This window comes from Lepidochelys olivacea, assembly GCF_965140295.1.
Source record: "Lepidochelys olivacea isolate rLepOli2 genome assembly, chromosome: 2".
In the NCBI taxonomy this organism is placed as follows: domain Eukaryota; kingdom Metazoa; phylum Chordata; order Testudines; family Cheloniidae; genus Lepidochelys; species Lepidochelys olivacea.
This window is the reverse complement of record NC_140412.1, coordinates 82,183,502-82,209,550: the sequence shown is the minus strand read 5'-3', so window position 1 is coordinate 82,209,550 and position 26,049 is coordinate 82,183,502. Positions and strand designations below refer to the sequence as shown.

The 26,049-nt window shown below is 43.6% G+C and overlaps 1 protein-coding gene across 1 annotated transcript in view; it reads left to right on the top strand.

Moving 5' to 3' along the window:
• Window positions 1-26,049, top strand: part of LAMA3 (laminin subunit alpha 3) — a 190,989-nt gene that overhangs the window by 24,412 nt on the left and 140,528 nt on the right. The window contains exons 3-6 of the mRNA XM_084621252.1: window positions 17,466-17,583; window positions 18,431-18,549; window positions 21,301-21,471; window positions 25,102-25,199. Of these exons, the coding sequence (XP_084477378.1) occupies window positions 17,466-17,583; window positions 18,431-18,549; window positions 21,301-21,471; window positions 25,102-25,199 (506 nt within the window). The remainder of the gene's footprint in view (window positions 1-17,465; window positions 17,584-18,430; window positions 18,550-21,300; window positions 21,472-25,101; window positions 25,200-26,049) is intronic.

Genomic DNA, 26,049 nt, shown 5'->3' with positions numbered 1-26,049 from the left:
TCTTTGTGTGGGGACATGGGTGCTAATTCTACTACTTTTGCAAAAAGTGCCACAGATCTTTAAGCATGACACATGGTTAGGACCGCTGCTTTATTGTCCTTTCCAAAAGATAGCACCGTTCATTCACCATGCACGAAGCAGTCAATCCTGCAAATCCTAATATCACTTTCAGACATATATTTATTATGTAGAAGGAAGAGTCCCACCTTCTGAATCACCAACATAATTTCTTATAGCACTCAGGTGTTACTTGAATGTCTCCCATCCAAAGACTCATCTATCCTGACTTATAGTAGCACCCCAGCGTTCTGAACACCTCGGGAATGGAGGTTGTCCATAACTCTGAAATGTTCTGTAACTCTGAACAAGAGTTATGGACTTTAGCCAAAGGGGGAGAAGGGAGTTAGGGCTGCAGCCACAGGGTGGTGGGAGTCGGGGCTTCTGACACTGGGACGCCAGGGCACTAGGTGGGGGGCTCAGGGCTTCTGCTCCATGGGAGCACCAGGGCTCAGGGCTTTAGACCTGGGCGGGGGTACAGGGGCTTCAGCCCTGCTGCTTCACTCCCAGTTTCAGCCTAGCGGTGGAGGGTGGGGGGGTAGGGGTGCCGGGGCTCAGGCTTTAGCTACGGGTGCGGGATTGCTGGGGCTGAAACCAGCGCTTGAGCCCTGGCACACCCGTGTCCCCCGGAGTGCTGAAGCTGGGAGTGGAGCCGTGGGACTGAAGCCTAAAGCCCTAGCGCTCCCCCCATCTAAAGCTCTGAGCCCTGGTGCTCCTGATGGTCAGAATCCCCCCGCCGCCTCCCCCCACCTCCGCCCCGAGTACTGATCTCTCCCCCACACTCCGGGTGCAGTCCCAATTCTCCTGTGGCTGAAGCCTTGAGCCCCAGGGCTAAATCCCCCAGGCAGTACTGTACAGTATTTGCAGGGTTTTTTTGTCTGCGCTGCTGTCTGATAGATTACTTCCAGTTCCACAGGGTGTCCGGTTGACTGGTAAGTCTGTAACTCTGGTGTTCCTGTCTTTGAGATTCTTCTGTACTTAGCTTGAACGTTCTGCTGGGATCACATCACAATATTTGATTGTACGACAGTAATAGCATTACCAGTCATGAGCTCTAGTTCAACTTAGCATTATAATATAAATAAACAGACTGACTATCTAAAAAGAAAAGGAGGACTTGTGGCACCTTAGAGACTAACCAGTTTATTTGAGCATGAGCTTTCGTGAGCTACAGCTCACTTCATCGGATGCATACTGTGGAAACTGCAGAAGACATTATATACACAGAGACCATGAAACAATACCTCCTCCCACCCCACTCTCCTGCTGGTAATAGCTTATCTAAAGTGATCATCAAGTTGGGCCATTTCCAGCACAAATCCAGGTTTTCTCACCCCCGTGTATGGGGGTGGGGGGGGTAAGAAAACCTGGATTTGTGCTGGAAATGGCTCACCTTGATTTTCATACACATTGTGAGGAGAGTGGTCACTTTGGATAAGCTATTACCAGCAGGAGAGTGAGTTTGTGTGTGTGGTTTTTGGAGGGGGGTGGGAGGGTGAGAAAACCTGTATTTGTGCTGGAAATGGCCCACCTTGATTATCATACACATTTTAAAGAGAGTGGTCACTTTGGATGGGCTATTACCAGCAGGAGAGTGAGTTTGTGTGGGGGGGGGCGGGGGGGGGGAAGGGGGGCGGAGGGTGAGAAAACCTGGATTTGTGCTGGAAATGGCCCAACTTGATGATCACTTTAGATAAGCTATTACCAGCAGGAGAGTGGGGTGGGAGGAGGTATTGTTTCATGGTCTCTGTGTATATAATGTCTTCTGCAGTTTCCACAGTATGCATCCGATGAAGTGAGCTGTAGCTCACGAAAGCTCATGCTCAAATAAATTGGTTAGTCTCTAAGGTGCCACAAGTACTCCTTTTCTTTTTGCGAATACAGACTAACACGGCTGTTACTCTGAAATCTGACTATCTAAAGATACTATCTGATAATGAACGGTCCATTTATTACTTCATAAGGATAGAATCCCCGAAGAGACTTAGACATTGCAACGTTGAGTGTTATAAGCACCTAGCTTTTAGGTGCCTAGAAAGTCAAAGGAACAGCATAGTGATCCACAAAGCTGACTTAGGCACCTAGGCTCCCCCTACAATGAATGGGGATAGATAGGCAGCTAAGAACATGGTCCACAAAAGCTACCATACTAGATGGCTCCCTGCCTATGCTAGCCCATGAGAGACAAAGGTATCATAGAATCATAGAATCATTGAATATCAGGGTTGGAAGGGACCTCAGTAGGTCATGTAGTCCAACTCCCGGCTCAAAAGCAGGACCCATCCCCAATTAAATCATCCCAGCCAGGGCTTTGTCAAGCCTGACCTTAAAAACTTCTAAGGAAGGAGATTCCACCACCTCCCTAGGCAACGCATTCCAGTGTTTCACCACCCTCCTAGTGAAAAAGTTTTTCCTAATATCCAACCTAAACCTCCCCCACTGCAACTTAAGACCATTACTCCTTGTCCTGTCCTCTTCCACCACTGAGAATAGTCTAGAACCATTCTCTCTGGAACCACCTCTCAGGTAGTTGAAAGCAGCTATCAAATCCCCCCTCATTCTTCTCTTCTGCAGACTAAACAATCCCAGTTCCCTCAGCCGCTCCTCATAAGTCATGTGTTCCAGACCCCTAATCATTTTTGTTGCCCTTCGCTGGACTCTTTCCAATTTATCCACATCGTTCTTGTAGTGTGGGGCCCAAAACTGGACACAGTACTGCAGATGAGGCCTCACCAATGTCGAATAGAGGGGGACGATCACGTCCCTCGATCTGCTCGCTGTGCCCCTACTTATACATCCTAAAATGTCATTGGCCTTCTTGGCAACAAGGGCACACTGCTGACTCATATCCAGCTTCTCGTCCACTGTCACCCCTAGGTCCTTTTCCGCAGAACTGCTGCCTAGCCATTCGGTCCCTAGTCTGTAGCTGTGCATTGGGTTCTTCCGTCCTAAGTGCAGGACCCTGCACTTATCCTTATTGAACCTCATCAGATTTCTTTTGGCCCAATCCTCCAATTTGTCTAGGTCCCTCTGTATCCTATCCCTGCCCTCCAGCGTATCTACCACTCCTCCCAGTTTAGTATCATCCGCAAATTTGCTGAGAGTGCAATCCACACCATCCTCCAGATCATTTATGAACATATTGAACAAAACCAGCCCCAGGACCGACCCCTGGGGCACTCCACTTGACACCGGCTGCCAACTAGACATGGAGCCATTGATCACTACTCGTTGAGCCCGACAATCTAGCCAACTTTCTACCCACCTTATAGTGCATTCATCCAGCCTATACTTCTTTAACTTGCTGACAAGAATACTGTGGGAGACCGTGTCAAAAGCTTTGCTAAAGTCAAGATACAATACATCCACTGCTTTTCCTTCATCCACAGAACCAGTAATCTCATCATAGAAGGCGATTAGATTAGTCAGGCATGACCTTCCCTTGGTGAATCCATGCTGACTGTTCCTGATCACTTTCCTCTCATGTAAGTGCTTCAGGATTGATTCTTTGAGGACCTGCTCCATGATTTTTCCAGGGACTGAAGTGAGGCTGACTGGCCTGTAGTTCCCAGGATGCTCCTTCTTCCCTTTTTTAAAGATTGGCACTACATTAGCCTTTTTCCAGTCATCCGGGACTTCCCCCGTTCGCCATGAATTTTCAAAGATAATGGCCAATGGCTCTGCAATCACAGCCGCCAATTCCTTTAGCACTCTCGGATGCAACTCGTCCGGCCCCATGGACTTGTGCACATCCAGCTTTTCTAAATAGTCCCTAACCACCTCTTTTTCCACAGAGGGCTGGCCATCTCTTCCCCATGTTGTGATGCCCAGCGCAGCAGTCTGGGAGCTGACCTTGTTCGTGAAGACAGAGGCAAAAAAAGCATTGAGTACATTAGCTTTTTCCACATCCTCTGTCACTAGGTTGCCTCCCTCATTTATTAAGGGGCCCACACTTTCCTTGGCTTTCTTCTTGTTGCCAACATACCTGAAGAAACCCTGCTTGTTACTCTTAATATCTCTCGCTAGCTGCAGCTCCAGGTGCGATTTGGCCCTCCTAATTTCATTCCTACATGCCCGAGCAATATTTTTATACTCTTTCCTGGTCATATGTCCAACCTTCCACTTCTTGTAAGCTTGTTTTTTATGCTTAAGATCCGCTAGGATTTCACCGTTAAGCCAAGCTAGTCGCCTGCCATATTTACTATTCTTTCGACACATCGGGATGGTTTGTCCCTGTAACCTCAACAGGGATTCCTTGAAATACAGCCAGCTCTCCTGGACTCCTTTCCCCTTCATGTTAGTCCCCCAGGGGATCCTACCCATCCGTTCCCTGAGGGAGTCGAAGTCTGCTTTCCTGAAGTCCAGGGTCCGTATCCTGCTGCTTACCTTTCTTCCCTGTGTCAGGATCCTGAACTCAACCAACTCATGGTCACTGCCTCCCAGATTCCCATCCACTTTTGCTTCCCCTACTAATTCTTCTCGGTTTGTGAGCAGCAGGTCAAGAAAAGCTCCCCCCCAGTTGGCTCCTCTAGCACTTGCACCAGGAAATTGTCCCCTACGCTTTCCAAAAGCTTCCTGGATTGTCTATGCACCGCTGTATTGCTCTCCCAGCAGATATCAGGAAAATTAAAGTCACCCATGAGAACCAGGGCATGCGATCTAGTAGCTTCCGCGAGCTGCCGGAAGAAAGCCTCATCTACCTCATCCCCCTGGTCCGGTGGTCTATAGCAGACTCCCACCACTACATCACTCCTGTTACTCACACTTCTAAACTTAATCCAGAGACACTCAGGTTTTTCTGCAGTTTCGTACCGGAGCTCTGAGCAGTCATACTGCTCCCTTACATACAGTGCTGCTCCCCCACCTTTTCTGCCCTGCCTGTCCTTCCTGAACAGTTTATAACCATCCATGACAGTACTCCAGTCATGTGAGTTATCCCACCAAGTCTCTGTTATTCCAATGACGTCATAATTCCTTGACATCAGCAGGACCTCCAGTTCTCCCTGCTTGTTTCCAAGGCTTTGTGCATTCGTATATAAGCACTTGAGATAAGTCCTGCTCCTTTCTCAGAGATAGGCGCCTAGCTCTGCTAATGATCCATGAACAGAAACCCCTCTCCTGGCTTAGGTGCCTACATAATTTCTTTTGGACATGAGTTAGGCACCTGTCCTGCTCCACGCAAAATGGCTGGTGATGGTGTCACCCACCTTATAACTCTTAGCCAAGTTGTTAGAACGCTTACCCGGGAGTGGGAGATCCAGGATGGGGAGAAAGGATTGGAAATGAAGTCTCCCACCTGTCAGACTAAATGTTGAACTATGGGATATTGTGCTGTGGAGCTCCTTCAGTCTCTCCTTTTGAAGCTGTTCCACCAGATAAATAAATGAAGAGTGATTGAGCCAAAGAGAGAGAGAGAGATCCTGTAGTTCAGTGGGTAGGGCACCCAGCTGGAGAGCGGGAGACCCTGGGTCAGATGCCTCTGCTCCAATCCTTCTTTCATTATTTATTTATCCACAGTGCAACAGCTTCAACAGGTAAGACTGATGGAGACCCATATCAGAATAGCTCAGTGGTCAGAGCACTCTCCTGAGAGGTGGAAGGCCCCACTTCCAATCCTTTCTCCCGCTCTGTGCGGGAGGGGAGAATTGAAACTGGGGTCTCCGACATCCCAGATGAATACTCTTACCACTACATAGGCACCAACTCTGTGGGTGTTCCAGCCCTAAGCACCCACTAAAAACATTAGTGGGTGCTTAGCACCCACTGGCAACCAGCTCCTTCCCTCCTCCCCAGCACCTCCTATCCACCAGCGGCCCCACCACTCAACTCCTCCCCCTCCCTCCCAGCACCTCTCACCCACCACAATCAGCTGTTCTGCGGAGTGCAGGAGGCACTGGGGGGGAGGGGTAGGAGTGGGGCCGGGGCGTGCTTGGGGGAGGGGGCAGAACTGGGTGGGAAGAGACAGGGTGTAGTGGGGGTGGGGGCTTGGGAGAAGGGGTGGAGTAGGGGTGGGCCTGGGGTGGACTGAGGACAGGAAGTGGTGGGGCAGAGTGGGAAGAGGTGGGGTGGGGGCTTGGGAGAAGGGGTCAGTGCGGACAGGGCCTGGGGTGGAACTGGGAATTGAGCACCCCTGGGACCCAGAGGTAGCCAGCTCCTGTGAACCACTGGGCTAAAAGTTATAAGGTGGGTGGTGGCACCAGCTCCTCTGGCTGGATTTTGAATGGAGTCCAGTCTGGACAGTGCCTTCTAAGCATGTCCAGCTGATAAGCTCCGTGGGCAAGTTAGGTGGTTGAACGCCTGTCTTCCTTCGCCTGGTTTGTGAATCACTCCTAGGCCTAGATGAGAGATAGGCACCCAGATGCTTAAAGCGAGGCAGCAGTGCACATGCCCAGAGGCAGAAACTCAGGCACCCAGGGAACTTTTATTTTGAAAAACTTAAGTGTCAAGTGAGTTTAGGCGCTTACAGGGTTCAGTGGGAATTTTGTGCATCTCAGTGTGGGACTTAGGCATCTAAATATGGGTTTAGGCATCCAAGTGACTTCATGGATTCCACACTAAGACTATAAACATCAGATGCTGCACTGAATTACCAGTTATAAATCAATGTAAATATACCCTCTCTTACACAAATACTATCTTTGAAGGTGGAGCTGGTTTTATTTTTTCTAAAAGCAATAAGACTTTAATTATAAAATCTCATTAACTGTTCTAATATTTCATTACTGTTCGTTTTCTCATGGTTGCATAAATCTGTCTGCTGGCACTTGCATTAAATATGTATGTTGGCAGATATGAGATTGTTCTCATGTAAAATATACAGAAAGACATTTTTGAATACATGCATCATGACGATCACACACTTCTTGAAATCTTGTTCTCCCTCTGCTTTCATGTCCTTGCCCTCTTCTGTTCTCCGAGTCCTCCTAACTATTAGGTGGCTCCTCCAGCATCCTTTCTAGAAGGACTTCCTTTACTTTGACTCTCTGTATGGGTCGTACTGAGCCCTGTCATTCATCCCTTCCTGTTCTCCATCGGATCTCATTCACCCACATGGCTTTAATTACCATGACTCATAGCTGTACCTCTAGTCTCCGCTCCTGCTTTCTGTCCAGTCCTACATCTCAACATGTCTCACTGACATCTCCTCCTGAATATCTCACTGTCATCTTAAAATTAACAGGGTCAAAATGGAACCCCTGATTTTTCCTGCCAAACCTCCTCCTCCCCCCGCTTTCTGTCAGTGTTGACAATGCTGCCATTCTCCCTGTCCCTCCAGATTTGAGCCCTCATAAAAGGATTTGTTTTATCTCCTGCCTGTGGGCTCAGTCCCACAAATCCTTACTCATATGAATAGCTTTGCTGTTCTGTGAACAAATAGTCAATATGTAAGAATTATTATGTACATTGAGTTTGGTCTCAGTCCAGTTTCCAATGGAAAAGTGACTATATGAAAAAATTACATAGTTATAACAGTCACTAAATGGCACAATTGTCAACTGTCTCAACAGAAAGACCAAGGGTTGAATGGGCCTGGATATTGAACTACCCTTTCACCTCTGGAAGTGTTTCTTCTGGAACATGGAGAAGGCTCATTGGCCAAGACGTATGGGGAACCTTACACTACTGGTGGGATACCATTCCTGTTCAGTGAACAAAGGATTGGAATCTCTAGTACTGTCAGTGAGGCACATTTTACAAACACTGAATGCAAACAATGAAATAAAAAAAGACATTATTGTGCTGTAGTTCTTTGCAGGAGTAAGGAGCTGTTATTTACAATCACTGACTTCATTATCTACACCATTACCTGAAAGGGGCTTTAAACCCAAAGCAATTTGTGCGGCAGCTGCTTCTACTTGTGGATCTCTGTATTGGTCTAGCATCAGTGGCTAGTATTAAAATGACATGAACGTTGAAAGCATATTAAGTCTTGTAAATGTAAACACAAGTGGGTACTTGAATTTTAATGGGAAGAATGATCTCTTCTTGTGGTTTTGGCAGATGGAACTTGGGTTTTAGAATTCATCATTTCTGGGTAAGCAAATGTGGTAAGAAACCTGGTTCAGCTTGCCTGGGGTTGGCTTTTTTGTACTGTAGTTTCAGATGCAAAATTTGTGGCTTGGGATTTAGCAAATACTAATTTCCAGCAATGGTAGTTACTCCTTTGGATAACTGTGGTGGCTCTTAGGTCTTGCTGAGATGTTAACAAAGAATGATGGAAATAATCTTGATTCCATCCCTGAAGAAACCAGAAGTTTAATTTATATCAATATCACAGGATTTGGCAACAGTAACCAAAATGCATGGGATCATAAATTGACTAATTTAAAATAATTGCTCATTTTAGGGTCTGATCTTAGACTGATTCCTGGGTGGTGCTGGAGGCCCTAATTCAGCAAAGCACTTACGCACACGCTTACAGGCAATCATGTGCCTAACACCCATTCAAATCAATGAGAGTAGGATGTGCTTGGTACTTAATATGTACTTAAATGCTTTGCTGAATTAGGGCTTCAATTCTTATTGGTTATTGAGGGCACTCAGCACCTCCCAAAAGGTGCTCATCATTTTTCAGGATTGGGCCCTTATCTGGGTAGGTTACTGTATGTGTAGAAAATCTTCATACTTTCTTCCCTCTCTCACATTCTATAGGTAACAAATAAAATTAGATCATGTGTCTGCTGGTAAGGAGTTTCTACTACTCTCTGTAGTCAGTATTTGTAGGATTGGGCCATTATTTTGTATGAGCAGGGTAGGTATCCTGTTGTCTTTTTGCATAATGTACAATGCTAAGCACAATAGTCATCACTCAACAAATAATAACAAATTGCTGAAAAGATTACAAGAACAAATGCAGTTAGATTGACAAATTAGCCAGGTTTAGGTCCTCAATAGTACATAGTATATTTTTCTTCTCAATTACATTGTATGAATTGTATATATTATGTTACATAAATCTAAGCACACTGTTGGAGTCTCATCTTGATAGCTGGAAAATAGACATCTAACACCAGCATTCGTGATTGAAATTAGTTTTATTCCTGCTATTATGCAGATTGCATACTAGGCTCCCACAGTTTTTATTCCTATTGAAAGATAAATTAGTGTTTAAAACCAGGTTTAAAAGAAACTAGTTTCTGAACTAAGTTAAAAGAAAACACTTGTTAAACTTTTCTTTGTACACAGGCAAAATGCTCATTTGGTTTATACCACATTTTTGTTACATAATAGTTTGTTTTCAGCAACAAGTGAACAAAACATTTGGTTTAGTTTTCTATTAAGGGAGAAAGGGCAAGGAGATGTATGCGACACATTTAAAGTATAAGATACTGAAGCAACGTATGGTCAATAAGGCCCCAGTTGTGTATACCCGCACATACTTAACGCTGTGAACTTGAGAAGTCCCATTAATGTCATTAGGACTGTACACGTGTAGAGTTAAGCGCGTATACAAGGGTTTTTGCTGAATTGGAATCTAAGCTTGTTTTGCACCTGACTTTATATTTTGAGTGGCTGACAGCGCCACCGGTAACGGAGAGTAGCAGGTATCCCACTCACATTAAGTGCTGAGCTTCCAGACAGAGCAATGCAACTTTGTGAGTAACCTATGGGACTGAAAGAGCAAATGACTAGTTTGGTGCCTCAGTAAGCAGTTTATGCATGTTGTCACCTGATTTACACATGCAGCTGCAGTAATTGCACATAAAAACGCACCATTGTGCATGCACTTCAGGCCTTCCTTTCTGCCAATGTGTTTCAATGTGCAAGTGGATCTTGAGAGCCTCTGCTGAAGTTTCAAAGAAAAAAAAGATGAAGTCAGAAGATGGCCCCACCTCAGAGCCCGCACTCGCAGCTGGAGCCGGCACCCCTTCTCGCATCTCAATCCCCTGCCCCAGCCTCATGAAAATGAGCGAGTGAGCAAGGGTTGGGGAGAGTGAGGAATGGAGGGAGGGGGGATGGAGTGAGCAGGGGGCAGGGCCTCAGAGAAGGGGCAAGGCCTCGGAGAAGGGGCAGGGCATGGGGTGGGGCAAGGGTGTTTTGGTTTTCTGCAAATAGAAACTTGGCAACCCTACTTGATACCCCTTTCTTACCTTCTCCCATTCTGGGTCTATTACCATGGGAACCCCGTGCATAGAACTCATTCTCAAAGTCCTAGTCTTGCCACTACTGATCTTTGGAACGTGAAGATTTTGAATGATTAAAGCCTTTTCCATATATTTTATTTAGACTTTATCAGTAATAAAATAATATAATAATAATAATAATTATCAACTTCATGAAAAAACTCGTACAGATACAGAGAGACATCATCTTCCTTTCCAAATGCAAACAGATGGACCTCATACCAAAAGGACTGAAGGTAAAAAATCCATTACAATTTACATACCACACAGACTATGCTGTAAGCTTGTGCCACACACTCTCAAAGAAACTGCGGAACTACCTGATCAACATCCTTTACAGCAAACAGGGAAAGATTAAGAATGAGCTCTCCAAACTGGATACTCTCATAAAAAAACAACCTTCCACACATACTTCCTCATGGCTGGGCTTTACAAAAACCAGACAAGCCATTTACAACACACACTTTGCTTCTCTACAAAAGAAAAAGGACAGTAAACTATCTAAACTACTACATACCACAAGGGGCCACAACAGTGGTTCCCTTAACCCACCCAGCAATATTGTTAATCTATCCAGCTATATTCTTAGTCCAGCAGAAGAATCTGTCCTATCTCGGGGCCTCTCCTTCTGCCCCTCCACCCCCATGAACATGATACAGTTCTGTGGTGACCTAGAAACCTATTTTCGACATCTCGACTCAAGGAATATTTCCAATACACCTCTGAACAACATACTAACTCACAGAGACCTTTCTACCAACACTACAGAAAGAAGGATTCTGGGTGGACTCCTCCTGAAGGTCGAAACAACAGATTGGACTTCTACATAGAGTGCTTCCGCCAACGTGCATGGGCTGAAATTGTGGAAAAGCAGTGTCACTTGCCCCATAACCTCAGCTGTGAAGAACACAATGCTATCCACAGCCTCAGAAACAACTCTGACATCATAATAAAAAAGGCTGACAAAGGAGGTGCTGTCGTCATCATGAATAGGTCAGAATATGAACAAGAGGCTGCTAGGCAGCTCTCCAACACCACATTCTACAAGCCATTACCCTCTGATCCCACTGCGGGTTACCAAAAGAAACTACCATCTGCTCAAGAAACTCCCTGAAAAAGCACAAGAACAAATCCGCACAGACACACCCCTAGAACTCCAACCAGGGGTATTCTATCTGCTACCTAAAATCCATAAACCTGGAAATCCTGGACGCCCCATCATCTCAGGCATTGGCACCTGACAGCAGGATTGTCTGGCTATGTAGACTCCCTCCTCAGGCCCTACGCTGCCAGCACTCCCAGCTATCTTCGAGACACCACTGACTTCCTGAGGAAACTACAATTCATCGGTGATGTTCCTGAAAACACCATCCTAGCCACTATGGATTTAGAAGCCCTCTACACAAACATTCCACATAAAGATGGACTACAAGCCGTCAGGAACAGTATCCCTGATAATGTCACGGCAAACCTGGTGGCTGAACTTTGTGTCTTTGTCCTCACCCATAACTATTTCACATTTGGGGACAATGTATACCTTCAAATCAGCGAAACTGCTATGGGTACCCGCATGGCCCCACAGTATGCCAACATTTTTATGGCTGACGAAGAACAACACTTCCTCAGCTCTCGTCCCCTAATGCCCCTACTCTACTTGCGCTACATTGATGACATCTTCATCATCTGGATCCATGGAAAAGAAGCCCTTGAGGAATTCCACCATGATTTCAACAATTTCCATCCCACCATCAACCTCAGCCTGGACCAGTCCACACAAGAGATCCAATTCCTGGACATTATGGTGCTAATAAGCGATGGTCACATAAACACCACCCTATACCAGAAACCTACTGACCGCTATGCTTACCTACATGCCTCCAGCTTCATCCAGACCACACCACACGATCCATTCTCTACAGCCAAGCTCTACGATACAACAGTATTTGCTCCAACCCCTCAGACAGAGACAAACACCTACAAGATCTCTATCAAGCGTTCTTACAACTACAAAACCCACCTGCTGAAGTGAAGAAACAGATTGACAGAGCCAGAAGAGTACCCAGAAGTTACCTACTACAGGACAGGCCCAACAAAGAAAATAAGAGAATGCCACTAGCCATCACCTTCAGCCCCCAACTAAAACCTCTCCAACGGATCATCAAGGATCTACAACCTATCCTGAAGGACGACCCATCACTCTCACAGATCTTGGGAGACAGGCCAGTCCTTGCTTACAGACAGCCCCCCCAACCTGAAGCAAATACTCACCAGCAACTACACATCACACAACAAAAACACTAACCCAGGAACCTATCCTTGCAACAAACCTGTTGCCAACTGTGTCCACATATCTATTCAGGGGACACTATCATAGGGCCTAATCACATCAGCCACACTATCAGAGGTTCGTTCACCTGCACATCTACCAATGTGATATATGCCATTATGTACCAGCAATGCCCTCTGCCATGTACATTGGCCAAACTGGACAGTCTCTACGTAAAAGAATAAATGGACACAAATAAGATGTCAAGAATTATAACATTCAAAAACCAGTCGGAGAACACTTCAATCTCTTTGGTCACTCGATTGCAGACCTAAAAGTTGCAATTCTTCAACAAAAAAACTTCAAAAACAGACTCCAACGAGAGACTGCTGAATTGGAATTAATTTGCAAACTGGACACAATTAAATTAGGCTTGAATAAAGACTGGGAGTGGATTGTGTCATTACACAAAGTTAAACTATTTCCTCATGTTTATTCCCTGCCCACTCCCCACTGTTCCTCACACATTCTTGTCAACTGCTGGAAATGGCCCACCTTGATTATCACTACAAAAGGTTTTTTTTCTCTCCTGCTGGTAATAGCTCACCTTACCTGATCACTCTCGTTACCGTGTGTATGGTAACACCCATTGTTTCATGTTCTCTGTGTATATAAAATCTCCCCATTGTATTTTCTACTACATGCATCCGATGAAGTGAGCTGTAGCTCACGAAAGCTTATGCTCCAATAAATTTGTTAATCTCTAAGGTGCCACAAGTACTCCTTTTCTTTTTGCGAATAATAATCCTTTGCATTTATCCAGTGGCTTGAATCATACAGATTTTTAATCCATTCCCCAACTTTTCATTTAAATCCCTCCCTAGAAACTCATTTCTATAGGATTTGCCTATATTCAGATATGAATTAGAACCTCCAGATGGGTTCTTGCCACTACTGATCATATCACTGTAATCCTTGTCCTCCCATATTGATATGGACACATTGCCTGTCTTAAATTGAGAGAAGCTCAAACTATTTGTCAGTAACCTCACACATTCACTACTCAATAAACATGCATCCTCTTTTCAAGCGTACTTTTCTGTAGCAGATAGCTTATGGGTATCAGAAATGATTTTAGCTGGCTCGTTTGACCACTTTAATGCAACTTTTTGTGTGTGTAGTTTCAGAACAAACCACTAGACATGGAAGTTATAGGTAGCATTTTAATGTGGAATTTTCCAAGTAGTAGATCTTGAAAGATTAGAAGTTCATTCAATCTACGGTGATCTTAAATTATCTCTCTTTGGCAGCATGTCTTAATAGATATAGAGAAATTATACAGTGGCATGTTTTCACCTGCTATGTATTTGGATTTTGTGCAGACGTTCTGTTACTTCAAAGGCAGCACATAGTATCTGGAAAAGTGACATAAAATATAGAAGCTTTGAGGGGAAAAAAATCTCTTAAAATATCATTTCTATTTTAATCATGTTCTGTCTCTTGATTTATTTAACAAATTCAATAAGTTTTTTTGGATCCAATAATCTTTCGAGTTTTCTTTCTGAAGCTGAAACCGATAACTTTTGGTATGAAACTTTTTCAGTAAAAGGGTCATTGTTGATAAGATTCTGACTAGTTCAGATTGGAATTTTTTTTCTTGTAATGACAGAAATTTGTCTTACAAAGAAGCAAAAGAAATAATTTTTGGAACTTGAAGGAAAGTTGTTTACTTAAGGCAGTGGTTCTCAACTCTGGTCTATCGCTTGTTCAGGGAAAGCCCTTGGCGCACCGGGCCGGTTTGTTTACCTGCCGCGTCTGCAGGTTCGGCTGATCGCGGCTCCCACTGGCCGCGGTTCGCCGCTCCAGGCCAATGGGGGCCGCAGAAAGTGGCGTTGGCCAAGGGATGTGCTGGCCATCCTTCCAGAGTTGAGAACCACTGGTTTAAGGAAAGCTGTACTGATTAGGTATTATATCTTATGGCCTGATCCTTCTTCTGTTGAAGTCAATGGGATCAGGAACTTAGATAGTTAAATGTTTGTTAAGAATATATAATTAAATTGAACTTTCAAAATTGTTTTTAGAAATAACAGTTGCTGTTTTAGGCCTCACTTCAGCAAGGCACCGAAGCATGGATCCAGTGCTTAATTTGTAATGAAATAGGTGCCGGGGCTCAAGTAATTAGGTGCTGGAGCTATTGCAATTGTATTACTTTCATAACTGATGCAGCAAGGCCCAGGTGCTGCTGGGGCTATGAACTGCCAAACCTAGAGATGCTGTGGCTGAGTCCTGGCAAGCACTGACATAAATTAAGCACAGCATGGGTCTGTCTTAACCATGTGAATAGTCCTGTTGACATCAAGATAGACACATGCTTACATCCCATGCTGAATTCAGGCCTTAGTACAGGGGTGGGCAAACTACTGCCCACGGGCTGGATCCAGCCCCTCAGGGCTTTGGATCTGACCTGCGGGATTGCCAGCCCCGTGGTGCTGCGGGCCCTGTGGTGCTGCGGGCCCCGTGCCGCTCCCGGAAGTGGACGGCATCATGTTTCTGTGGCCCCTTGGGGGGGCGGTGGCAGGGACAGGGACAGAGGGCTCCGCGTGCTGCCCTCACCTGTGGGTTCCACACCCGAAGCCCCCATTGGCCAGGAACGGGGAACTGCTACCAATGGGAGCTTCAGGTGTGGAACCCACAGGTGAGGGCAGCACGCGGAGCCCTCTGCCCTCCCCCGCCCTAGGTGCCACAGGGACGTGGTGCCAGCCGATTCCGTGAGGGGCGCAGGGCCAGGATAAGCAGGGAGCCTGCCTTAGTGGTGCGGCGCCGCTGCCACCCCAGAGCTGCTCCAGGTAAGCGGTGCTGGGCCAGAGCCCGCACACCAAACCCCTCCTGCACCCTAGCTTCCTGCCCTGATCCCCCTCCTGCACCCTAAACCCCTGCCCTGAGCCCCCTGCTGCACCCTACACCGCTCCTGCACCCCAACCCCCTGCCCTGAGCCCCCTCCTGCACTCTGCACCCCTCCCTGCACCCCTGCTCTGAGCCCCCTCCTGCACTCCATGCCCCCTCCTGAACCCAACCCTGAGCCCCCTCGTACATCCTGCACCCCTCCTCCACCCCAGCCCCTTACCCTGAGCCCCTTCCTGCATACCACACACCTTCCCACACCCCGTATTCCCTCCCGCACCCCAACCCCCTGCCCCAGCCCTACATTCATGGCCCTGCATGCAATTTCCCCACCCAAATGTGGCCCTCGGGCCAAAATGTTTGCCCACCCCGACTTAGTATTTCATTATGAATGTCACTGTTGTGTCTCAGTTACAGCTGCCATTGTATTGTTATTTTCCCAGCAGGAGGTGGAGGCTGATGGTGTAGTCTGAGGAACAGCAAACACAACTCATTGTTTGAATTTATGAGAAAAGCAAAAGGCACTTAAACGGTATAATTTGTAATGAAAAGTAATCAAACTCATCTTTACAATCATTTTATTTAACAGCAGTGTATTTTTTATTAAATTAAAAAAAGACATTACCATATGGCATCTTTTGAAAATCTCTTGCTTTTTCTTAGGGCATTCAAATGCTGAGATTCATTTTCTGTGTGTCATGCTATTGTCAAGGTAGTCTCTTCCTCTTTGTTAATTATTCTTTCAGTTGTATGTAAGATCCAATTCTCCATTGTCCTGCACCTTGTGTGGTCAGTTACACCTGTTCAAAGTGGGTACAATAAGTTACCATTTTGTATTGGTAGCATTTTACACCTGTCACCTGTTCACTCTGCACTAGTGTAGAGAGCACTTGGTCATGCACTTGTTTGCAAAGTTGGTTGCAAAACTTAATTTACATATGTGACGGTGAAGTTTTCCTTAAAGTATCTTGGAAAGATATGTTACAGTCTTGACAGTAGCATTTAAATGGTGTTTTCCTTTAAAAGAGGTCTCAGGCCTTAATCTTCTGTTTGTAGTTTTTTATTGACAAATTTCATGTCCATAGTATGAAGTACTTTGTATTTTACTTTAACCTTTGAAATAAATGAAGACATCTCATATTTAGTCTGTTGTCTACTGTAAAGTCTTGATGTTTGAAGTTTCATGTCATTTGGCTTTCCCAGGAATTGCTTCATTTCCTCCAAAGTGCTTACAGTTAGGTTTCTTATTTTTTGGTAAAATCTGTTCTTGCTATAGTGTTGGGAGTACATTTTTTTTTTTAAAGCCTTCTGTGGTCTAACACAGTACATGTGTTTATAAAGATGCAGAAGGCCCCTTGAGGTCTGGGGAGGAGACTAGGCTCTATTAGGAGCTCTTCAAACTGTCTTTGGTCTCAGAGTAAGTGGAATGTCATTCACATGACTGCTCCCTGTGTACCTTGATACACACATGGCTGTGGGAAGACTTACTTCTGCAAGTTGTAAGGTTTACCATGGCACAAATTACCCAGATGTGTCAGTGTAGTGAGAAGACTGGACAGTCCCTTCATCATCGAGTGGAGCTAGAGAGAGCTACAAAGTAAGTGTGAGATGCTGTTTTGACATTGTTTTTTAAGGATTTCATTGTGACTTTGCTTGACTGTATCATGATGATGTTGAGTGTCAGTGACCCAAGTATTGCAATGGGATAATCAGAATGGGGCACTGTGATTATTTTGTGACTCTATTCATTAATTAATTGAATCTCCAGCCTTTCACTGTTGAATTCTATTACTCTAACACATCCATGTAGTTAAGCATATACTAGACTGAGCTACTTCGATATAGAAAAGGTGGCATTTAGCATAATCACACTGCAGATTTTTCAGTGTGTTGGGCCATAGTGCCAAGTGGTATAGCTCCACTGAACTCACCAGCTGAGAATCTGCCCTGTTGTTTTTGTGGGCACTGAACTGGAAAACAATTTACTGTCTTGCTGTTCTACAAAGACAAGTTGTTAATGAATGTTAGTTCTATTTACTTGATTTTACACAACTTAACAAGCTCTGCTGTTTACTTCCAGCATTACTTGTGTTAATGTATATATATTTTGTTACCAGCTCTTCCATGTAGCTTACATCCTTATCAAGTTTGCAAATTCTCCTCGCCCAGATCTCTGGGTGTTAGAAAGATCAGTGGACTTTGGAAGAACCTATGCACCTTGGCAGTATTTTGCTTGTGAGTATTGATTCTTGCAGCCCTGCAGTTTTATAGGAGAGTTTAATTATTTGTAGAATTTAGAAACAAAAAATCAACCTAGTGGTTTCCCTGAATAAAGTATGGTAACATGAGATGCGTTTGGAAGGGGTCTGGTATAACTGTTAACTAGTTATCCTCCGTAAAGCCCTGACCTTACATTCATCAGCAAAATTAACATGACATGGTTTGAAAGTTTAGAATCTTTTTGTTTAAATTAGCCCAGAGACACACACTCAAACGGATTTTGTTGCCAGTAATTTTTCTTCCAAAGAGCCATAAGAGCAACTGCTTTATATATAGTTCTCTCTACTGAGAGAAGTCTTTGATGAGGTAAATTTTCAAAGCAAGGCATATTGATTTAATCTGACAACTTTCATTTAAACTGGTAGAGAACACATTATTAAAACCCAATATAGTACTGCAAAAATGTAAAACTGCCCTTGGGATTTTTCCTTTTATCTTGTTCATGTCTTTTAATAGTGCCTTTCACCCCCCGCCCCAGGATTCCAGTCTTCTTTATAAACCTAAACTGGAATACATGTACAATCACCCTACAATGCAACCATTTTTGTAGTGATATGTGGAAGCTGTTTCAGTGCATTGCCAAACACTAAGAACAGTTTAGGGCAGAAAGTGAAGAAGAATGTGTTCATTTGCTTTTAATATTTTTCATTTTTCTATAGTAATATTTCTATTTTCATACAGAGATGTAATTTGATTCAGGGAGATAATCTATTAGAAAACATGAGGATAGTTCTTTATGGATTTATGTAGCACAATAATGCACGTTTCAATATGTAAAAAAATTGATTTCTTATTTTACTAGATTCTAAAGCAGACTGTTTGGAACATTTTGGAAAAAAAATCAGTGCTCGTATTAGGAGGGATGATGATGTTATTTGCACTACAGAGTATTCTCGAATTGTGCCTCTTGAAAATGGTGAGGTAAGTGCTTTTCAGAAGACTGGAAAATTTAATTTTTCACACTGGAAATAAACAGTGTTATACAGTGGTTGCTTATTAGTATGTTGTTATGAAACATTTGCTATTTCAATAAAACCTGAATTTTTAAGCCAATTTTCAAACGTAGGTGTCTATGTAAATCCATCAGGTATGTAAATCCATATTCAGGCATTTAAGAAGATGTCCTAATTTTTATACATGTGCTGAACATTCACAACTTCCAATGAGAAATGAGTGCTCAGAACTTCTGAACTTAGGCCATTTGTTTAGCTTCATGAATATAATTTAGGTGCCTTACTTTGGGCATCCAAGTATGAAAAATTTGGCTTTGTTTTCTGAGTAGTCACAATGACTGTAATGGGTCTAATTGTGTGAGAATTGTTGATGGAAGTAAAGGTTGCGGAATCAGACCTCTAAATTTCAATGAGCAGTAACTCTATTTTAAAAAAAAGAAAAATGCTGTAAATGTATAGTATAATATAAGTGTGTCTGTAAAAGCTAACACAGGTCATATTGCTTTGGCTTAGAAAGATGCTTCTTACCACTAGGAAATATGATTTATATTCCCTTTATATGAATGTTTATTAGTGGTTGCATTTATCATTCTTTCCAACATAATCTTTTATTGGAGGCCTGTGTCAGATCAAAATCCAAACTTCCTCATTATTCATGGTTGTTAGAATTGAATGTTATGTGACATGCCACTACAAAGAGAGGCTTGTGATGAAGCTTGTATCCAGATCCAAACTTCTTGAAAGTTTTGGGGATTTGGATCCAGTGTTCCAGTTTTGATTTATATTGGTCTATGAACATTTCTACAGAGTGGTCCAAAAACTTATAGAAAGATTAGCATTTTCTATTAAATTCTATGGATTTTCAGATTAATTTCTTTTAGAATCCTGTTGCATTATCCCCTGTTAAATGGTGTATGACTTTTTCTAAAGGAGTTGTGTTGTAATTGGAAACTTCAGTGATCCAATCTTATGTACTTACATGTTTCCAAGTGGCTACTATAAACTGTATCTGAAATCAGTTCAGTTATAAACAAATAAATAGCTTTTGCTCAGTTGTACACACACTCTGATTTATTAATTTAGGGTTCACTTATGATTGTTGGGATGCTGGCATCAATTTCTTTTTCATAATAAGAGCATTGAAGCATTTGTTTTGAATTATTATACAAACCTGCTCCCGCCTGGAGGGAAATTCTAAAGTAACATTGAGTACTCAGCAAAAAAAAAAAAAAAAAAACCCGAGGAGACCTTAGAGACTAACAAATTTATTTGGGCCTAAGCTTTTGTGGGCTAAAACCCACTTCATCGGATGCATGCAGTGGAAAATACAGTAGGAAGATATATATATATACAGAGAACATGAAAAAATGGCTGTTGCCATATCAACTGTAATGAGACCAATCAATTAAGGTGAGCTATTATCAGCAGGAGAAAAAAAACCTTTTGTAGTGATAATCAGGATGGCCCACATCAAACCGTTGACAAGAAGGTGTGAGTAACAGTAGGGGAAAAATTAGCATGGGGAAATAGTTTTTACTTTGTGTAATGACCCATCCACTCCCAGTCTTTATTCAAGCCTAATTTAATGGTGTCCAGTTTGCAAATTAATTCCAGTTCTGCAGTTTCTCGTTGGAGTCTGTTGTTGAAGTTTTTTTGTTGGAGAATTGTGACTACTCTGAAATTGAGTGATCAGGGTGGTTGAAATGTTCTCCGACCAGTTTTTGAATGTTACAATTCTTGACTTTTGATTTGTGTCCATTTATTCTTTTGCGTAGAGATTGTCCGGTTTGGCCAATGTACATGGCAGAGGGGTATTGTTGGCACATGATGGCATATATCACATTGGTAGATGTGCAGGTGAATGAGCCTCTGATGGTGTGGCTGATGTGATTAGGTCCTATGATGGTGTCCCTTGAATAGATATGTGGACAGAGTTGGCAATGGGCTTTGTTGCAAGGATAGGTTCCTGGGTTAGTGTTTTTGTTGTGTGGTGTGTGGTTGCTGGTGAGTATTTGCTTCAGGTTGTGGGGCTGTCTGTAAGTGAGGAAAGTACTCACTTTCAAAAGTACATGAACATACTCTCAGGCACTGTAGCTATTAACTGAAATGTATTCCAGGAATTTTTGTGCCTTAACCCAAAAGTGAATGCATGTTGGTAAAAGGGCAATATCCTGAAGTTCTTACTTAGGTAAAAGTCCTATGGACATCATTGCTGTTAGTAATGTATTAGGAACTGACTTGTTTTTGTTGTTTTCTGTAAAATTACATGTATCTCTTCAGTACTCTCTGACGTAATTCATTCAAGACACATGAAGCTCTTGAAGACCAGGATATGTAACATGAGTAAATTGTGCCTGAAGTGAATGGGAATTTTTTCAATATTCAGGTTTTGCTGTGAATATTTTCATAATTTTCATAGAACCTATGATTGCTGGAGCATCCTGCTAAATCAGAGCAGTATGGCCTGTATTAGCATTTACAGACACTTATACTATATACTTAAAGCATTTAAATTTTGTTTTAAATAGAAGAGTTACTTCTCACTGAAATTTAGAGGCCCGAGTCTGTAACCTTACTCCCTTGAATACTAGACATGGTTAGAAATGAGCAATCTGTAAAGTTTTGGATGTTTATATTATCGAACCCTATGGATGGCTCCCCACTGTTGATGTTAACTGTTTGCTATGTTTTGACAAAAAGATCTTTGCTCTTTTATTAGATTGTGGTATCCTTGGTAAATGGTCGTCCAGGAGTAAAAAACTTCACTCACTCTCCCATACTTAGGGAATTTACCAAGGCAACAAACATCCGCTTGCGTTTTCTCAGAACCAATACCCTTCTTGGACACTTGATAGCCAAAGCTCAACGGGACCCCACTGTAACCCGCAGAGTAAGTAACTTTTTTCATAAATGGATGTTCAACAGTTGCCCTTCATTCCATTACAGTGAATGGAATGGCACAAATGTCTTTAGTTTGCAAAACCACAACAAAAAATGGATATGGTCCTGATGATCCCCTCCAGCTCCACTTGCAGAGGGAAGCTAGTTGGGACAGATCAGAGTTGTGTGGTTTGTGTAGAGGGGAGTGTGATGCTCTCAGGGCACCCAGAACTGTAAGCCATTGTGTTACCTCTCTGCATTAGCAAAAGAGCTTTGCTGGAGCTTAAACTGTGTGACAGCTCCCTGCCATGCCAATCTGTTGGCCTTGCTAGCAAACCCCTTGAGTCTCTGTCAGTCTAAATCTTGCCTTGCAGGTAATATCCAGTGAACCCCAGTTCCTGAGTTCCCCAGAGACATCTTTCTGCAGTGTCCAGTCGCTCTCAGTGGACACTCACAGAAATTAACCAAGTTCCCTGTCTTCAAAGAGAGGCAGAATATACAACAGCCTGTTAGTTCAGCTGGGGATGCATGCCTTAACTTTAATATAACAGCACTGAGATGGTTTATATTAAAAACTAAGAATAAGTTTATTAACCAAGAGAGATTTATGTGATACTAAGCAAGAGAAAAAGAGAAAGGTATGCTTTAAAACAAAAGAAAAACACTTTCTAGTGCCAGAAATTGAATTCTAGCAAACGATATCTTTGCCTAAAACAGTTTCTCAGGGATAGCTCAGTGGTTTGAGCATTGGCCTCCTAAATCTAGGGTTGTGAGTTCAATCCCTGAGGGGGCCATTTTGGGCTCTGGGGCAAAAATTGGGGATTGGTCTTGCTTTGAGCAGGGGGTTGGACTAGATGACCTCCTGAGGTCCCTTCCAACCCTGATATTCTATGATCACATGACCAGCAACTCCAGCTCTTTAGGAGGATCCACCTTTCACATAATCAGAAGGTCCTATTCCCTTTGTCCCCTAAGAGATGGATAACGAAATGTCTCATGAAAGATGGGTCACAGCCAACTTTGCTGTAAAGCGCTGCAAGGATTTTGGATGAGCAATATTCTACAAGACTTAATTAACTAGATACACTCATGTCAAATCTCTGGAATGCATGATATGATTTTATTTCATATGTAACCATTTGTTTCCAGTACTTCTGCTTGCTATTATTTGAATCTCTCTTTGTTAAATGAACTTAATTTCACTATAAACATATCTAAGTGCTGTGTGTTAGCAGAGCTGTGATCCAAGGTGAAACTGGTAAGGTGGGGTATACAGCTTCTGTGGAAGCAGCCAATCTGTGAATACTGTGACTGTCCAGTGGACCAGGGGCTGGAGGCCGAGGGAGATGCTTGGATTGAGGGTTGGGGTGTGCCAATTGCAGGCCTGTAGGCTGACAGGGAGTCCTGCAAGGTCTAGGGGGAAGTGTTTGTATTGCCCATGGCTGGGAGCTGACCCATGGCAGGCACAGACAAGGTTTCCTCACACTAAGAGAAGACGGTAGCAAAGTGAAAAGGAGGACTTGTGGCACCTTAGAGACTAACCAATTTATTAGAGCATAAGCTTTCGTGAGCTACAGCTCACTTCCTCAGATGCATATCGTGGAAACTGCAGCAGGCTTTATATATACACAGAGAATATGAAACAATACCTATTCCCACCCCACTGTCCTGCAAAGTGTCTCAACCCTGGGTACCCCCGGGAAGTGCCACAGCTTAGAAGTCCGCTGCCCATTCTGTGGGGAAATAAGAGAGGGGCAGACTCTTTGATGGAATAATCCATAAGAATCTCTTTTCATTGGAATTTGTAGAGTTTCTTGACCCAATGTGGTTATTTACCTATCAATTATACTGCAACAGAACCCAAAGGCTCCAGTCAGTGCCATTTGGCTAAGGACTGTACAAATACATATGGGTCTCCTCAACAAAAAAATACTTACCCATTCCAGTTGCTTGGCAGCGTACATTATGTAAGACTTAAGTGCAGCTGTAGGATTTTATTTAAGATATTACTTACAGGCTAAAATACATGCAGTACTTGTTATTCTGCTTGCCAAACACCATAACTTCAGCCTAAGGAACTCTTCCTGATGTAATCAAATAGTCAAATTTGATGGTGAGAGGACATATGGGAGGGGTAATAAGGTAATGTGTTTCATTAACTTGCTGACAGGGAGAGTGTCAAGACTTTTCATATCAGATGCCCTTGAAAACTAGCAGTAGTTCAGCATTCTAGGAGAGAGTCATTGTGTTAAACCTACTGTATAAACAAAACCAAACCAGCCCATCCCCTTCCTTCTGTACAAAGAACTGCCATACTTCCTCAATTTACGCATTGACTTCATAAGGTTGAAAATTATCTGCAGCACAAGCAATGTGGTATCTGAATTCTGACAATTTGGGCATAATACTGTTAATCCAGTGTAATGCCACAAAGTAGGAAGAAACCAGAGATTGAGTTACAAGTAATCATTATGGAGCTAACACATGATGAGATACTGCCAGAGAAAGTGTCAGGGACCATTTTTAATTTTGACCAAGACGCTGAAAGCATGGGGAGGGTGTGTGTGTGAAGAATAATAATAAACCACATTAGATGTGATTAGATGTGAATGTGTACATCCAAATAGAACTATTCCAGGAAGTAAAAATATGGCCTGGATTCTCTGGTCTACTAACGCCAATTTATTGCACCCATGTGGCAAAATGTAGCCTGCAAGCAGCCAGAGAGGGGCAATGGAGGAGTACCCCGATGCAGGGAGCTCTCTGTCAGCCATCTCCCCTCTCCTGGCGTAAGGAGAGGCAGAGAACATCTCGGTGTGAGGTGGACTAGAGGAGAGGACATAGTAGAGGATAGCTCAGCTGTGCCTGGCATAAACTAGAGCTGCCCCTTTACCGTGCACTGGGGCCAGGTAGCTGAGGATCAGGGAGCTGCAACAGGCTCCTTGCAGCCTTCCCTTGCCACTGAGCATAGTGAAGAATCTGCTCTTAAGTTTCTTAAATGTACTCAGAAGTTACTATAAATAGTGGTATTTACACTGTCAGTCCAAACGACTAAATCGTTATCTGCCACAGCCTGAATGACTGCAGGGAGTGGTGGTGAGATATGAAGCTTTTCAACTCTAGGTCACTAGTTCAAATCTAGGTCATGTCAGTCATAATTGCAAGCGAGCAGGTGGGCTCAGTTCAGTTCCTAGAGTTCCCTTGGCATGATCCTAGCTCACCATCACAACTGGCACCATTGTTGGCAGTTACACAGCAGAAAGGTCATCAACTTATTGGGAATGGAGATTGAACTATTACTTCCAGGGGCTGTGGTTCTAGAATCAGCCAGGACACTTTATAAAGACAGCATGGGGAATGGTGAAATATCACTGTCTGTGCGGTATCTATTCAGTGGGTAACACTGAGCTAGTGTGAAATGGCTTTGATTAATGAATCTGGGCCTGATCTGCAACATGGATGTCAGTAGGAGTTTGGCTGTTGACTTCAGGAAAGCTGGATCAGGCCCTTTGTGGATATGTTTGTTTAATATTCTGATAAGCAAGATTTAATGAGATAGTAATGATTTTCTGATGTTACTGTGGCCGCCATCCTACAGGCCAAGGAAAGATGTACACATAATTCTTGATTTGTTTTACAGTATTACTACAGCATAAAGGACATCAGTATTGGTGGACGATGTGTTTGCAATGGTCATGCTGAAGTCTGTAATGCAAAAAGTGCTGAAAACCTGTACCAGTAAGTAAACTGAGCAGCATGCTCATTTCACAGACTATAAACCAATGCAGAGGTATTTTCAAATTACGATTTTTAATGATAAAATAAGGATGTCTTATAGTTTTCTTTATAACATTTTTAAAGTGAGAGTGTGGTAAGGCATACATGAAGATATGCTGAGAGGTATTCTGTGTTGATTAAGTTTAACAATAAAAGAGTGTGCATTAGGTCTTTTTAAAATTAAAATGCGGCTTTGCTAGACTCAATAGTGTGTTAAACTGGTATTTCCCAAAAGGTGGGTCTCCACCTACCTGTGGATTGTGGAAAGATTCTAGATCTAAGGTCATGGGGCCCTAGGCAAATAAACATTCTCCTAGGCTGCTGTGGAGGGCAGGCCCAGGGTGTGGAGGGTAGTGGAGAGTGAGCCCACCCTGCACTTATCCTGTGGCAGCGGTTCCTGTTCCATGGGGCTGGGCCCGGTTCCATGCTCCACGTGTTGAGATTTGCTGTGTGGGATTGCAGTGCCACTCAGGTTTTGCCCGGTTGCCCCTCCATCATGACGGAGGGGTGACCAGGGCAAACCCCAGTGGCATTGTGACTTCATGCACCAAGAGAAGAGAGTTGGGCCCAGCCCCATGAGACAGGAGCCACCACTGTGTGAGGAGTGCAGGGTGGGCTCATAGAATATCAGGGTTGGAAGGGACCTCAGGAGGTCATCTAGTCCAACCCCCTGCTCAAAGCAGGACCAATCCCCAACTAAATCACTCACCAGTCGCCTCATCCCTTTCTTCTCCCTCTGCCCCCCGCCCTTCTCTCTGGCTCAGGATTAGTGGGGGTGGAGATTGTGCTAGGGCAGAAGGTGTATATATGT